At 39.3% G+C, this 16,907-nt stretch overlaps 1 protein-coding gene across 4 annotated transcripts in view; it reads left to right on the forward strand.

Moving 5' to 3' along the window:
* LOC117289065 (NACHT and WD repeat domain-containing protein 2-like) overlaps window positions 1–16,907 on the forward strand; it is a 39,535-nt gene that overhangs the window by 13,188 nt on the left and 9,440 nt on the right. For 3 of the 4 annotated variants that reach the window (XM_033769996.1, XM_033769994.1, XM_033769997.1), the window contains exons 2-5: window positions 5,721–6,109; window positions 12,769–12,971; window positions 13,179–13,434; window positions 14,052–14,435. In XM_033769996.1, the coding sequence (XP_033625887.1) occupies window positions 5,722–6,109; window positions 12,769–12,971; window positions 13,179–13,434; window positions 14,052–14,435 (1,231 nt within the window). In that variant the 5' untranslated portion in view covers window position 5,721. Of the gene's footprint in view, window positions 1–4,041; window positions 4,146–5,720; window positions 6,110–12,768; window positions 12,972–13,178; window positions 13,435–14,051; window positions 14,436–16,907 lie in introns of those variants that run through there. The other variant, XM_033769995.1, reaches the window with a different exon arrangement.

A 16,907-nucleotide genomic window follows, 5' to 3' on the forward strand; every position in this document is an offset into this window, starting at 1 on the left:
TAATCATGCAGTAGGGTTTCCATGGCGATGCATTTTCTGTGTAATGACAGCATCACTTGTGTTCAGTGGTAACCCTGGCAACGGTCTACCCACAATGGGCTATTGACGTCATACAACTCGATCTTTTCAACCTGGGTATGAAAGTTATTCATTCTTTCCCCGAATAAACGCTGGGTTGAGCAATGGATGGAAAAGAAAACCCAGAGACAAAAAAAAAGAGAGTATGTGAATAAGTACATGTACATGTACGGCTGGCCGAGAGTTCTTGTTTGCTGGCATCATTAAAATTGGCACGTACACATTATGTGTACCTATTTAAAAATGACAATCAAGTGTTTCTTTATTGCCTTTGTAGTCCAAATTGATTGATCACAAACAGCTTTGGATCGTATATGAAACAAGCAGAAAAGAGACTGACTTTAGACAGGCTTGCAAGGATCAATGTTTATTGAATTGAATTGAATTGAGCTGATTTCCTCTTTTTTTAATCTCAGTTTTACCATTCAAAATTGAAAAATACTATATGTTTTTTGTGAAGTTACAGTTGCATGCTTAGAAATGTGCTGTCAGTTTTGGGAAAAGTGAATCTCTCTCTACTTTCAAAAAGGCCAATGTCTTCTGCTGCATGGTTTCCTTTCGAAATGTTACAATTTAATTTATTAAGTTCTAACAAAAACGCCCTTTTCTCGCAGTCCTACCTTGCACAAAGTTTAATTGGCACCAACATTAGGTGGTATTGTTACACTCTGTAGGCCTACATCATTTATTGCAAAAACTGGCATGTTTGACCTGTTTACAAAATCCATGGTAAAATTATTATAGTGATAAAAACCCACATGTAACGCGGGAGTGAATGTTTACCATGCGTACAATATGTAGGGTAATTTATTAATGAACACATTACACCATTGAGTATTAAACATGCTATGGATGTAATGCATTAAAGGCAGTGGACACTACTCTATTGGTAATTACTCAAAACAATCATTAACATAAAACCTCACTTGGTAACAAGTAATGGGGAGAGGTTGATAGTATAAAACATTGTGAGAAACGGCTCATCTGAAGTGATGTAGTTTTCGAGAAAGAAGTAATTTGATTTTGAGACCTCAAATTTAGTATTTGAGGTCTCGAAATCAAGCATCTGAAAGCACACAACTTTGTGTGACAAGGGTGTTTCTTTCATAGTTATCTCACAACTCCGACAACCAATCAAGCCCAAATGTTCACAGGTTTGTTATTTTATGCATATGTGGAAATACACCAAGTGAGAAGACTGGTCTTTGACAATTACCAATATTGTCCAGTGTCTTTAATTGTATACAGACCTTGAATTTAGTTCTTGAAGGGGCGCAGCAATTTTCCTCTGGTAAGGGACACTTCTATAAAAGGAAGCCATCAGTTTCTATTAGAACTTTGCAAAGGGCACCACAGCAATTGCTGTGGGTGTTATTTTGAGGCCTGATATATTTTTGATAAACTTTACTTTAAAATCCCTGTATGGTGAAATTATACCTAAATTGTCAGCAAGCATACATTTGAATTACTAGAAGTAGGCCTATATGTTTTGGTTGTGGGTGTCTGTGGGTTATTTCTAGGCCTAATCTTATTTAGTTCAAGCATTACTTTAAAATTCCTGTATTAATGGTTAGTGTGGTAGACTACCAAAATGGCCAGCTAGTATTTCTATATTTGAACTTGAGAGCCATTGGGATATTGTTTGTAACGAGGCAGCCTTGTGCATTGTGTTTATTTATAACAGTCAAGGATGCTCCATATTTCTCTCTACTATTGTTCAAGGCACCATTTAATTGGCTCTTAGACTAGAAAAAAATCCTTTTATGATTGGAGGCTTGATGAAAAGAGATTTATTGAATGCCAATTAGAGCCAAGAGGATGAGGTGTCAGTCTGCCAAAATGAAATTTATAATTTGATTTTAAAGGGTTTTGATACCTTTTGTAGATCAAGTTTTTGGCCATGACATAAATCCCTACTCACTGTGAATGAAGATGGAATTATAATTTACCTGTAGAAGTTTCAGCTTAATTAGTTGTTAAGTTTTTGAGGATGAAAAAAAAAGGGAAAATCACCGAGCAATGTTTTCAGGAGGGTGTGTATGCTAGAATATTTGTTTTGCTCCTGAGGTGAATTTTTTTCTTTCTTGACATTATTTTACTCATTTCACACATACAGCACCTCAGCAAGCAATATTTTAAGGGAAGCTTTCTACCATCTTTGTCATCAATCTGTGGACATTGAGAAGTGTGATTTAATAAAGAAGATCCAATCAATGGTTATAACACTTGACATTGAAAAGGTATTATGTTCAATTTCATTAAGGCGTCGTCAGAAAAGATTCTTTTACAACAGGAATTTCTGAAGAAGGAAAAATACAAGAACCAAAAGTCAGCTCACATAGGCCCATTTGACAGAGCCTGTAAGCACAAAACTTGCTCAGCACAGAAAATTAATTGCTTATTTATTATAGCAGAATGAGGTTACCAGCCCAAATTACATTATAAGTTTGCATTGCTGTGGCTGGTGCTGGACTCGACTTTTGCTTAGCAAAGAAATTTTGCATTGCTGTGGCTGGTGCTGGACTCGACTTTTGCTTAGCAAAGAAATTTGTCAAGCAGTATTTCCTGCTTAACAGCTTTATTAAATTGGGCCCTGGTCTTTTGGGTGGTTCCTTACTATAGCCAAGCAAAGTTTCTTTCTGTTAATGTGGTATGCTGAGAGCAACTTTCAAACTATACCCTGAGAACTGTATCAATTAGAATAGGAATCAATATGGCGCTAGTGTTAAGAGAGTCATTGAAGTCATTGATACGTTAAGAAGAGAATCATGGCAGTTTGATATGTCACATACGTAACCAATGCTAGAACATGACCTGTGTGGACTATCGGATTTCAACCGGACATTGGCTTTATTTTCCTCGCGACAAAAGCAGTTAAAATCTAGGTATGAATTCTTTGGAAAGGCTGATGAGGCACCTTGATTCTCGGTCTCTCAACTACCCCCCCCCTTCAATTCCCGGAGGAGCAACGTGTTTTGACGTCACTGGCTGCCTCGCTACCATTGTGCGGGCCTAGCGTACTGTAATTATATATATTACCATGGCAACCTGACCTTCATTGTCCTTGATGTTTGGCGCTTGATGAAATTTCATTTTGAGCAGATCATTGAGTCGTCAGACTGTTTGGTGTCTGTGCTTTGAGGTAGCCTCAAAATATTGGCGATGATGAAAATGTGCTCGCAGCGTGATCAGCATTGGAAGCCAATTTGATTCTTAGCTTTTTAAAGAAATTAAAGGCGTGGCATGACGTCGTGACAATAGATGATTTCATGTATCGAACTGCATCAGTGCCCAAACTCAATCAATGTTTCTCAGGTTTTGCGAACTGTAATACCTTCTTTTATAAGAAATTTGTACTTCATTATTATTATTTTGATTACCAACTTGGCACCACATCCTTTACAATACTGCTTGACGTAAAGAGTGCTGTTCATTCTTGCTTAAAGGAAAGTGCACTAGCATATTGTAGTGTAAACAATTATTCTTACACATACAATGTACAATCAAGATTAGTAGTTCAAATACAATTTGATTACAAATTTTACTCTTAAAATAAATTTTGATTTGAATCAAAAAAATCATAGTGAAAGAAAAATACACGGATGCTTTTAAATGTTTGCACTGGGTAGACCCGTAACAGAGAGCAGTATTGTTAATGTTTTAATTCTTTATACTGCCACTATTTTTATGCAATTTTCATTACAGCATCAGTAGCCAGCAACAAATTTTCTCCCATCATTATGCAAGTTAACAACTTGCCAACTTGACACAACAAGCAAGTCACCTGCATTAAACGATGTACAGTACACATTAATGAGGGGCCAGTCAGAAATGGATGGCGCTCAATACCTCATTAAGAGCTAATGACGTCAGTGTAGCTGCAGCTAGTTGTGTGTGTACACGTATTGACAACACAACTTGCTTGCGGTTCTGTACTAGCGGTTTGACTGTTGTACTGGCTGCAGCAACGCTTTGTTAAACGCACTCGAGACTGTGTAAAAAAGCAGGCAAATTTACTGTTCAAGAATACAGTGTAAGGGTAGGCAGTTGATACTAACGCGGACAAGGTAATACATGTATTTAGCAATTGTTTATGCTGTTAAATTGTTGTTTGTAGGATGGTTGAAAGTATGTTATATTTACATTTGGTTACATTTGTACAAAGGTTTGGAACACCATCATTATGGGAATTAGTTCAATTCCTAGAAACACAGATAACTACATGTAGTAAACTGCATGTAACTTTGAAATGATCGCTCCGATAATAGTTGTAATGGTTCTCATCTTTTGCAAACCCTACATAATTACCTTAAATTTTATGACAATTTTTTCAAATTTGTACAATTTCATGGCTCTGCTCGGTGTTACAGAAGCGAGGAATTTCGCACAATGTAGTCAACACTGACAATGTTGAAGAATAGGCCCTTTCAGGGATACAGCCATAGACACTGCAGAAGATGTCGATTCGTACGTTACACCTAGTACATGTACGTCTGTACCTTACAGTATTGCTTGTCTCAAGCCCCTCCTTCTCTCTTGGCGTCTGATTCAGTCTCAGACTGTTGAGGTTGTCATGTCTATAATAGTCTTGAACTGAGAGTTGGTTGTATATTAACAATGTATACTAATAGTTGGCCTAATGTCGTGGTGATGATTACCGCAGAATTGACAGCACCATATAAAGTGTGAATAATTTGTCTGTAGGTTGCCAGTGCAGAATTCCATGAGAAGTAGCACCATAATCTTTAGCCATAAATTTTAGGCGGTGAGAGCTCTGATTATTAACTGATTAAAAAAAAAATGGAATTATGAGTACCTATTCAAACATTTTTAGGTAACCTGCCATTTATGAATGGGTATAAACGAGTGGTGGCTAGGTCTTGCAGGGTTGTGACCATGTGACACAGGATCTTGCCTACAGCTCGGCAAGTGTGCTTGGGCCATAATCGCACGATCACGAACCTGGCAGGTTTTAAACGAACATTCAAGACCTCGCCCCACCCTTTTATCCCCTTATACACGGTCTGTTGTGAGATTGTTTATTTTGACAGAAGATGGACACGCAAGTACATGTAGAATGTATAATTTATGGAGTTGTAGATGTAGCAAACCTGTAGTCATTGCTTCAACATGATCACCATATGATCATTCTGTGGGTAGTGGTTTGTGAGACTCTTTCATGACCCAATTACTGGTGTCGTGTTGCAACTGTTGTCATGGTGATTCATGATTTCACTTTGGATTTCATGAATTATTTCATCTGTGTACAGAATTGTACACAAACAGCTTCCAAGTGACACATTTTGTTATTTGTTTAAACAAACATTAAATAAAAAGAATAGTTTATTTGCTGACCCTTACACCGTTGTGTGTTTTAGCACTGTTAAGCACTCAGTTCTTTCCCCGAGTTCAGTGAAAAAATCCACTGGCAAATCAGTCGGGTGAGATTTGAACCTATGACCCTTGCACCCCCAGAGCAGATGTTCCACCACCAGACCACCAAGCTAGCCCGGTGGCTTAAGGCGCAATTCTTAATTGCTACCCCAATTGCTGTGGGTGCCATGGGTTAAATCAAGACTTGGCCATGCATACTACATTATAGCATGTTGTTAATAACCTTATTTCTTTGTTGTTTGTTACAGCATGGGTAACCGTCGAAGCAGCCACTCCTCAACAGAAGAGAAAGATAAGGAGAAAGAACGAGAGCATCGCTCCAGCAGTAATGCCTCAGCCAAGACCCCCACCCAGACCCAGCAGGAGAAACGCCCCAGTACCAACCCACCCCTCGCTCCACCCCAACCAGCAGAAAGCCCACCTCATCAAGCCCCTCCTCCTTCGTCGACCCCGAAGCCGGCTCCAACGTCCTCACCAATGGCTAAACCAGCAAGTAAGACAAGTGGAGGGTCCTCATTGCCAGACTTGGTTTGCTACAGCGAGGACGTCAGGAACATGCTCCTAGGGAAGGTGTCTTCAGTGAAGTGTAAACCACAAGCAAAGATGGTGCGAGTGTTCATCAGTGCAGCGTCTATAGGTAAGAACTTTTTGAATTTAACCTGTATCTATTTGTGAACCTAACAATGATGACTAGAATCACTACTTAACTATCATGTCTTCCTTGGATGAAAGTCCCCCAGCTAACTAAATTCCTAAGTAACCTTCAACCTCAACCACCACCCAAAGTCCTCAACTATTCTCAACCGTCCCTAACCATCTTTAACCGTCCCCAACTGCCCTCAACTGTCCCAACTGTCCTCAACCATCCCAAACTGTTCCCAATCGCCTCAAACGCCACCCGCAGTCCTCAAACATCCTCAATCGCCCCAACAATCCCTGACTATCCCCAACTGTCACCAACAATCCCCAACAGTCCTCAACCGTCCCAAATTGTCACCCACAGACCCCAGCCTTCCTCAACAATTCTTAACTGTCCCCAACAGTACTTAACCGTATCAAACTGTCCCCATCCTCAACCTCCACCCAGAGTTCCCAACTGTCCTCAACCCCCCCCCCCCCCCCCGCCCCAATAATCCCCAACTGTCACCAACAACCCCAACCGTCCTCAACCTGTCATCAACCAGCACCAAAAGTCCCCAACCATCAACAGTTGCCAACCGTCCCAACTGCCTCAACTGTCACCAAGAGTCCCCATCCATCACCAACCGGCAATAGTCCCCAATTATCACCAACAGTCCCAAGTTTGCAACCATCCTCAACTGTCTCCAACCATCACCAACAGTCCCCAACCTTCACCAACAGTCTCCACAAAAGTCCTCAAACATCTCCAAATATCCTCAACCCTTGCCAACATTCCCCAATACAGAATACTTTGTAATCAAATTACATTAATGGTAATGTTCCCATGCAATTGCATTAATGAAAACAGATCTTATGCCATAGAAACTAGACCAGACGTACAGTTTTTCCTTCTAGCAATTTGACTTGATTGTTCACTGGAGACACGAGTTCCCTAGCCCACCCCCCCCCCCCCCCCCCACTTTCAAATTGTCGGTCTGGGAAAACACATGGTACCTTATCTAACCGCATCACATCTGCCTGCCACTGTGGTCTACGTCCAATCGCTGACTGAACTAACATTGTCTGCAGTGAGTGACTGATAACAAGGGCCCTATTTCATAGAGCTGCTTAAGCGGAAAATATTGCTTACAATATTTCTGCTTAGCAAAAATAAGTAGGCAACCAGTCACAAACTATGCGCATAACATAAGACTTTAGCCGGTAACCTATTTCCAGTCAGCAAAATTGTTTGATGCTTGGTAAATTTTTTTGCTTCATGAAATTGGGCCCAGGGTTACCTGTCATGACTGGCCCTCTGTCATCCTCCTTATCACCTCCCTGTGGATGTTACACATCTTGAAACATTCTTCAGTGAGGTATGGCAGTAAGAAATTACATACATCTTTTGATAATATTGTCCACACAGGCTTTCTTACATTAAAGGCAGTGGACAGTATTGGTATTACTCAAAATAATTATAAGCATAAAACCTTACTTGGTAACAAGTAATGGGGAGCTGTTGATAGTAAAAAATATTGTAAGAAACGACTCCCTCTGAAGTAGCATAGTTTTCGAGAAAGAAGTAATTTTCCCTGATTTTGATTTTGAGACCGCAGAATTAGATTTTGAGGTCTCGAAATCAAGCATCTGAAAGCACACAACTTCGTGTGACAAGGGTGTTTTTTCTTTCATTATTATCTCGCAACTTCGACGACCAATTGAGCTCAAATTTTCACAGGTTTGTTATTTCATGCATATGTTGAGATACACCGAGTGAGAAGACTGGTCTTTGACAATTACCGATAGTGTCTAGTGTCTTTAATCAATGTGAGTTCAGCTGTAAGTGCCCTACTTCTTCATTCAGTGTTGTAAGTAAACTGTAAGACATCAACATTAGTGATTTAAAGGCACTGGACACTAGTGGTAATCACTCAAAATAATTGTTAGCATAAACACTTACTTGGTAACGAGCAATGGAGAGCTGTTGAAGTATTTATAAGACATTGGGAGAAATTGCTCCCTCTGAAATAACATAGTTTTCGAGAAAGGGGTAATTTCTCGCTCCAAAATTAAAAGATTTCATTCAGGCCTGAAGCAGATGGAAACGGACAACAAGACAAATTACAGCACCTTTAGCAATCAGTGTCCAATTTCAAAAAGCTGCTTTAAAAGCACAACAAGTAGCTAAGCACGGCACAATTATGCTTACATGTTGCACAACAACGTATCCAGCCAAAATACCATTTCACATGCACCGTTTGCGGCTGGTATCCTGCTCTTTTTCGCTCACCGTGAAAACGTTTAAAAGCAATAGTCTCTGCTTTTAAAGACACTGGACATTATTGGTAATTGTCAAAGACCAGTCTTCTCACTTGCTGCATCTCAACTTTGCATAAAATAACAGACCTTGTGAAAATTTGAGCTCAATTGGTTGTCGAAGTTGCGAGATAATAATAAAAAAAAAACACCCTTGTCTCAAGAAGTTGTGTGCTTCCAGATGCTTGATTTCTGGACCGCAAAATCTAATTCTGAGGTCTCGAAATCAAGTCCGTGGAAAATTACTTCTTTCTCAAAAACTACATTACTTCAGAGGGAGCCGTTTCTCACAATGTTTTATACTACCAACCTCTCCCCATTACTCGTTACCAAGTAAGGTTTTATACTAATAACTATTTTGAGTAATTACCAATAGTTTCCACTGCCTTTAAAAGCAGTACTGTACTGCCTCTGAGCCATGTAATGGGTGCATTCGATTAGCTTCCCTGGGTCGACCCCGCGGTGCTCACTCGGTTGAGCCCCTGGCCCTGACAAGAGCTAATCGAACGATCACACTCGCACTCTCGTGGTAACGTCATGCACCTCGGGTCACCCCCAAGTGACCCACTCTATAAGCAGGGCACTTGCAGCTGACCCGGGTGAGCCCCTGAAATGACGTCAAAGCTTTTAGAATGCACCGGGGGCAGACTGGGGTGGGGTCGACCCAGGGAAGCTAAACGAACGCACCCTAATGCTTCCCTTTGTAATGTAAGCTCTTCAGAAGGTACCCCAATGAGATTGACATTACTTACATCTCATCATTCTCGTTCAGCATCATTTGAAACTCATCCACCAATTCCTACTCCTACAATATCTCTACTTCAAACCATTCCTACAATTACAATGTATTATTTACAACGAGTGATGTATTTGTTACTCTACACTCAACACACACTACACATGGCTACTGCTGGGTTTCAGCAATCATCTGAAATTTACACCATTTGTTATCCAGGGTTTTCTACATTACCCTCTTAGCATACCATCCACTTCCTGCAATATATTCCTCTCCAAATGTCTCATTCCTAATAGCATCTCAATTCCTTAAAGGCAGTGGACACTATTGGTAATTACTCAAAATAATTATTAGCATAAAACCTTACTTGGTAAACAAGTAATGGGGAGAGGTTGATAGTATAAAACATTGTGAGAAACGGCTCCCTCTGAAGTGGAGTTGTTCTCGAAAAAGATGTAATTTTCCACGAATTTGATTTCGAGACCTCAGATTTAGAATTTGAAGTCTCGAAATCAAGCATCTGAAAGCACACAAGGGTGTTTTTTCTTTCATTATTATCTCGCAACTTCGACAACCAGTTGAGCTCAAATTTTCACAGGTTTGTTATTCTGTAGTATGCATATGTTTAGATACACCAAGCTAGAAGATTGGTCTTTGACAGTTGCCAATAGTGTCCAGGGTCTGGGTATTTGATCTGACAAAGTACATTATGTAGTCACACAGACAGTAATCATGTTTTGTGTGATCAATCGTACATTTACCTTATTACAAATGGATTGAGCCAAAAATTTTCACATTAATTGTATTGGGCTCAATCTGTTGTGTGGTACAAAGGAGAAAATAGTAAAAAAAAAACATGCACATGATTTTGAGCAAATAAACACATTGGTTTCTTAATTTTGGCTGTAAGTGTAACAGCCAAAGTAAGCTGTTACACTTACATTGTGTTTGATTAGTTTTCAGATACAGTCTCATTCTAATGTGCCTTCAGTTCAGCAGAGGGAAATATTTCACACACAAAATGGTTCTAATTATGAACTTCATAATCAGTGAGCTTTCAGGCTAAAATTAAACATTGATGTTTTTTATCCTTAATACCAATCCTGTCTATTACCTTTAAACAACCCCAGATCTACTTCCCACCATCATAATGAGTAGCACCCAACCCTAACACAAAGCATCATGTAGTAGCCTCATCACTTTGGTGACCTCCCCCCCCCCCCCCCCCCCCTCTTTTTTTCTAGTTCCCTACATGTACCTCATTAAAATGGATGACAACAGCTCCAGGGGCGAGTCGCTGGCCCACCTTTGACATTTTCAACACAGAGTCTTGGCAATGACAGGCAAATTTAGAATGCGCAGTCCAGTAGTAGTGCATGGTGTAATGTACTTGTACATGTAGGCCTACAGTTACACTGCAGCAATGGTGGAGAGAGTTTGGTTTTAGAGGCACTGGACACTATTTGTAATTTCTTCAAAATAATTGTTAAAAACCTACTTGGTAAATGAGCAATGAAGAGATGTTGATAGTATAAACCATTGTGAGAAATGGCTCCCCATGTAGTTTTTGAGAAAGAGGTAATTTCTCACTTAAAGCCATTGGACCCTTTCGGTTCAGAAAAAAAAATATAAGTTCACAGATTTACAAATAACTTACAGGGTTTACAGATGGCAATGGTGAAAGACTTCTCTTGAAATATTATTCCATGAAAAGCTTTACTTTTTGAGAAAACAGCAAAACAATATAAATTCTCGTTAACGAGAATTACGGATTTATTTTAAACACATGTCATGACACGGCGAAACGCGCGGAAACAAGGGTGGGTTTTTCCATTGTTTTCTCCCGACTCCGATGACCGATTGAGCCTAAATTTTCACAGGTTTGTTATTCGATATAGAAGTTGTGGTACACAAAGTGTGGGCCTTGGACAACACTGTTTACCGAAAGGGTCCAATGGCTTTAAACAATAAAAGACTTCAGGCCTGAAACTTTTTATTAGGCATCAGATGAAGCACACCAACTTGTGCAACAAGGGTGTTTTTTTCTTTTAGTATTCTCTTGCAACTTTGATAACCAATTGAATCCAAATTTTCCCAGGTTTGTTATTTTATGCTGGGGATACACCAAGTGTGAATACTGGTCTTTGACAATTACCAAACGTGTCCAGTGTCTTTAAGAGGGATGATGCAGACTACATGGGAGTCGTGATGCTGATGATGTAGGATTGTTGTATTATGATAAACGGCTCGCTAGGACATCCCTGGAAAATCAGTAGGAAGTGGAATATCATTTTTTGATATATAAATTTGCAAACGCTGGCATGATGTGGAATGGAAAAATAAACGCAAAGTAATTTACAGCTAATTTATGTATTATTAGGAACTACATGATATAATAATAATAATAATTTATTGAACTTATTATTGCGCTCTCTCCAGGACCAGCCTGTTCGAGAGCGCATAACAATTTAACACGATTCCAGTAAAAAAACTAAAATTAATGATTTCTTGTAGTTCAAACATTAGAATGACGTGGAATTGACAAATAAACGCAAAGTAATTTACAGCTAATTTATGTGTTGTTCAGCACTACATGGTATCTTATGTTTCAAACGCTGGCATAACGTGGATTGGACAAATAACCAATAATACATCAAACGCAACCAATAATACACCAAACCAAAGTAATTTATAGCTTGTTTATGTTATTCACCGGAAAATGATATCTTGTATTTCATACTACAATGTGTGACGTCAAATATGGATTACATTGTTGCATAATATTTAATTCACACGCACCTACTTGCAATAGGTAAATTATAATCAATTTAAAATTTGACTGTTTTATTACAACAAATCTCTTGGGCAACAGACAAGAAACAGAAAAAAAAACCACAATTCCAACTGAAGACTTTAAACGTGGAATTTTATGATAATTTTCCTGATGTCTTTCCAAAAGTTGATTAACCTGTCACATGAAATAACCGTAAGATGAATTTCGAAGGTAACTAATACCGGTTTACTGGGTTCATGATGCGTCTACTGTAGACGTCAAATGATGCATATGGCCTATGATTGGGAAGTATCTGTGTACAATATACGTAGTACAAGCGTCACTCAATAAAACATGCGACAGATGGGAAAAATTGTGCATCCATGACATGAGATGTCTGCAATGTACATTCAGTGTGTTGGATAGTACTGATACTTAAACAGTATTCATCCGAAGAAATTAATCCTTAACTTAATGCTTCCGTATTAATGGGGAAAATTTAAATCTACTGACTTTTAAAAAAAAATTGTTGTGAAAATGCAGGCTTTGAGGGGGCACTTTTATGAGGAAAATGTAAATTTGTATCTTGCAAATGTGACATGGTAGTTTGGCTGGTAACCTTATTCTGTTAAGCATAGTTTGCTGTGCTCAGCTACTTTTTGTACTGAAGCTTTTCTAAGAAATTGGCGCCTGAAAGAAAAACAAAATATGAAGCAATAATCACATCAATTAATTTATAGAAGTTGCGTGCTTACAAGCCATTTTATTTCATGTTCAACAACATATCTGTAAGTCAATTTCTTGTTCTCATTATTTCTGCATCTTTGTTCTTGGATTATATATTTTTCAGATTCAGAGACAGAGAGAAATGCCCTGATGGAGCGAGTTTATCCCAAGCTACGAGAACATTGCGCCCTCAACGGCTACGAGTTTGAGGCCATTGATCTTCACTGGGGATTGTGGGACCCTAAGCTTCAAGATGAACGATTTCTGGATCAGTGTTTACGAGAAATCAAACTTTGTCAGGCTACCTCAACTGGTCCCAACTTCATGGTAAGATTATTGACCGGAATTGATTATAAATTACAACTGTAGAACATTTAACTCTTTAACCCTGTCGCTTCCGAGAATGTTTTGAAAGTTGGGTGTGATCCCCGGCTATACCGTTTGCGGCCACTGTTATCTCAATCTGTTTGTTTCTTTTTCCATATTTTCATTTCCCCATCCATTTTCCATTCCGCATCTTCACACCCATTGCAGTCTTTCCTGAATATGAAGTACGACCGGTGTAAGACACCTGTTCGCGTCTTGGCCTCTGCGTTTGACCGTCTTCTCAAGAAAGTGGCCGGTGAAGAGGACAGGAGTCTACTGACTAAACACTACAGTCTGGACTCCAACGCCGTGCCGCCGGTCTACCTGTTCCAGGGGAGGGCAACAGAAGATGAGGCAGAGATGATTTGTGAAATCTTGAGGAGTTCATGGGGAAAGGAGGAGAAGGAACGATACATGGCTTCTGGTGAGTGGAGACCGACGCCCTCAAAGGCTTCACCTTTCAGGCAGATTGCCAAAAACACTTTTTAACATACACATTAAGCCGTGTTCAATCTGATGAAGTTGTAGGTCTGTTTAGTACTACCTGGCAATTTTTCAACAAACTCAAATTCCTTGGTTCACTTTTTTAACCCATCTGTCATACTTTGTTGACCCCTTTATTGGGTGCAAAAACTTGATTTGTGTAGGTAGCTCTTTAATATCTAACCATTCATTTAAATGCACCTTTTTGTTAAACAAGGGGCCAAGGATTTTGAGCGGGTGGTGAGGAAATGTATTTATTCTTTAATAATTTATTCTTTCTCGATGTATTTTAAATTTGTTTTTGAGTTGGCAAATAAGTGTGTTATGTTTCAGCAGTATGCAGGCCTGGTATTTCATCTTAAAGAGGGCAAGGCCATTTTCATTTTGTAAAGGGAGCTTTCATTGGAAAATCTCAAAGACAATGGGGATGTTTTGAAGGGGCATGAAGGCCAAGACCAGGGGCAACAGAAGCTTGAGTATGTCACCAATTAGTTGATGTGAAATGATCAGCATCTTCGCATCATCAATAGTAAATTTCTTTTGTTTTGAATTTGTCAGTTGCTGAGATGGAGATCGACGAAGGTGTCTTTTGTCCGACGAGCGTCAGCGATGCGGTCATCTGGCTCCATCGCCGCTTCACTCGCATCGATCACAACGACGAGACGGCCAGCATCTACCTCGACCTCTCACCAGACAATAAAGAGGCGGACACTCACTCTCACGAGCAACTCGCTCAACTCACCAAGAGACTGGTTGCCAAGGTCAACGAGGGAAACTTTTTTAAGTTTGACATCCCGTGGAGCCCTAAGGGACTCGACCCAGATGGGATCTCCACCCACGCTAAATACATCGATGAGGTGTGCCTGAAGACGCAACAGATGCTGACAGAGTTGATCGACAGGGCAATAGCGGAGAGGATGGAAGAAGATGTTATGGCTAAGAGTAAGTTTTGAATCCAGTTTTCTTATTTATTTATTTATTTGTTTCTCATTTGGACTGGATTACTCATTCAGTGGTAACTACTGGTTCCACATGGGTCCCATATCAGTATCAAATGGTTTTTTTTCTTTCTTTTTTTCTTTTCTTTCTTTCTTTTTTTTTTCTTTTTGCTTATAGTTTTTCGTTTAGTAGGACTCTCTCTTTTTTCACATCCGTTTTACTCCATTCTTTCCAATAGATAGAATAAATTAAAATGTATGTACAGAAACTGTATTATACAAATATTGACTGCTTTGAGTGCTATGGTTAAAACTATGACTCCCGAGGTGATCCCCGGAGCGTTCTATTTTCCCGAGGCGCAGCACCAGTAAAAGCAGTCAACATTTGTTTTATAACACCCCAACAGACTATTTATCATCCTCGTACACGTAACATACGTACGCACATTTCAGATACGCAGATGCACAACTGAGTTGGTTCGAGGTGGGTAAAAAGGCGTCTGGGTACTGCGCGCGCAATGTAATAGTCGTTACTATTGCATGGGTTTATCATGTGATGCGCTCTAAACCAATGAAAAGGCAGAATTTTTGTAAGGGTGTTAAAAACTTTTTTATTCAATGTCTATGGTTTTTGGGAAAGGGAAATGCATTCTTTACAAGTATATTATTGAATGCTGGAAACCTTTTGTAAATTATGATTTTAGAGTAATTTCATCTCAAGCCATGTCACACTGGGCAATGTTTACAGGCAACTTAGAAGCAAGCAAACAATTCTGTTCAACATAAAAAAGAAACACTTTGGCAGAATGTTTTGGAGACATTTTCCTGCCAGTGTCTTTCTGTCCCCAAGCAATGCAATGTACAGAGAACGTTGAAATTGAAACATTCATGTAATCAATTGAAACACAGCAATTTAAATTTTCTTCTTTGAAGTGCCCCTTACCAAATGAAAATTGCTGTGCCTCGTCAAGAATGAAATTCAAGGTCTGTATTGGAGATTGCCTTTAACCGTCTGCCTGTAAATTGCTATGTGTAAACATGGTCCGCATTACCCATAGTCTATTGCCCATTGCCCATCTGAACATAGTCAGTATCTCTTCCATGTGCATTTTAAAGACATTTTAACATTCCTTTTTTCGACAAATCTTAGGTCTTTCGATATATTTGTTGTGTGCATGGAGTTAACCATCAGAAATCTCCCTGTATTCATGACTTGTTAGTTTGACTAAATTGGATTTTCTTTTTACTATTTTTTTGTTTTCAATGGACCACTGTAAAGGGAGATTAATCCATAGATTAATTTTGATTAGACCGGATAAAAAAATTAAAAAAAAGAAGGAGAGATTTTTACCTGTAAAATCATAATTATCGACCGGCGACTATAATACGAGCATGATTGAAATGAATACGGTCCACCCAGTGCAACGGCGACGCTTTAATAACTTTTGCTACGATGATTCTTGCATAAAGCTCATCTTGCCGATAATCTATTCTACACGCCGGCCGGGCCGCAGCAATAGCCCAGCAAAGAGGAGTGGGACTTAACATAATGGTATTAAAGAGCGACACACATACTAATGTAAACCTCAGGCCTAGTGTAGTCATCATCATTAGCTTTGCCTATCCCCCCCCCCCCCCCATCTCCCTCGGAACCTGGAGTACGAGAGGAAGACACTACGGCTCTCTATACCTGCAGGTGCTAGCCATTAGCTGAGGGGAGCGTATCTCAAATGGATCTCGGTGCTCAAATGATGACCTAGAATGGGTTGATGCGGCGATAAGGTGCGCCTTGTGGGACGTGGTATAGATTGACAAATGTTGCCCAATGAAGAGGATATTTTTTTGCGTACACTGCAGGAGAAATTTTTCATGTATTGCTAGCGACAGTTCTGTTTGCAATCAGAATGAATTTAATTTGGATAATTTTTATATGCTTTATACTCCCAATGATGAGGCATTTTATGTTGAATGGGTTTAACCTAGAATGGTTTGACGAATATTTTTACGTACAGTCTGGATTGTGTGATGAGTTTATCCTTCAAGATTATCAATGATTATATCAATAATTATGTTTGCAATCAGAGAAGTTTAACTGGGTTCATTTTTTGGTGCTTTTATACTTTCAATGATGAGGGTATTTTATGCACACTCTGGATTGCATGAGAAATTTATTCTTTACAAATATAGACTAAATCCGCAAAATCTGTTTGCAATCAGAATAAATTTAATTGAGTTCACTTTAGATGCTTTGTACTCCAAATGATGAGGACATTTTTACGTACACTCTGGATTGCATTACTATCAACAACTCTGTGCAATCGGAATAAATTTAACTGGGTTCATACTACCAATGATGAGGACAATTTACATAAAATGGGTTTAACCTAGAATGGTTTGACGCAGCAGTAAGGTGTGCCTTGTGGGACGTGGTATAGATTGACGAATGTTGCCCGATGAGGAGAATATTAATTGTACT

Source organism: Asterias rubens, chromosome 4, assembly GCF_902459465.1.
Source record: "Asterias rubens chromosome 4, eAstRub1.3, whole genome shotgun sequence".
Lineage (NCBI taxonomy): Eukaryota > Metazoa > Echinodermata > Asteroidea > Forcipulatida > Asteriidae > Asterias > Asterias rubens.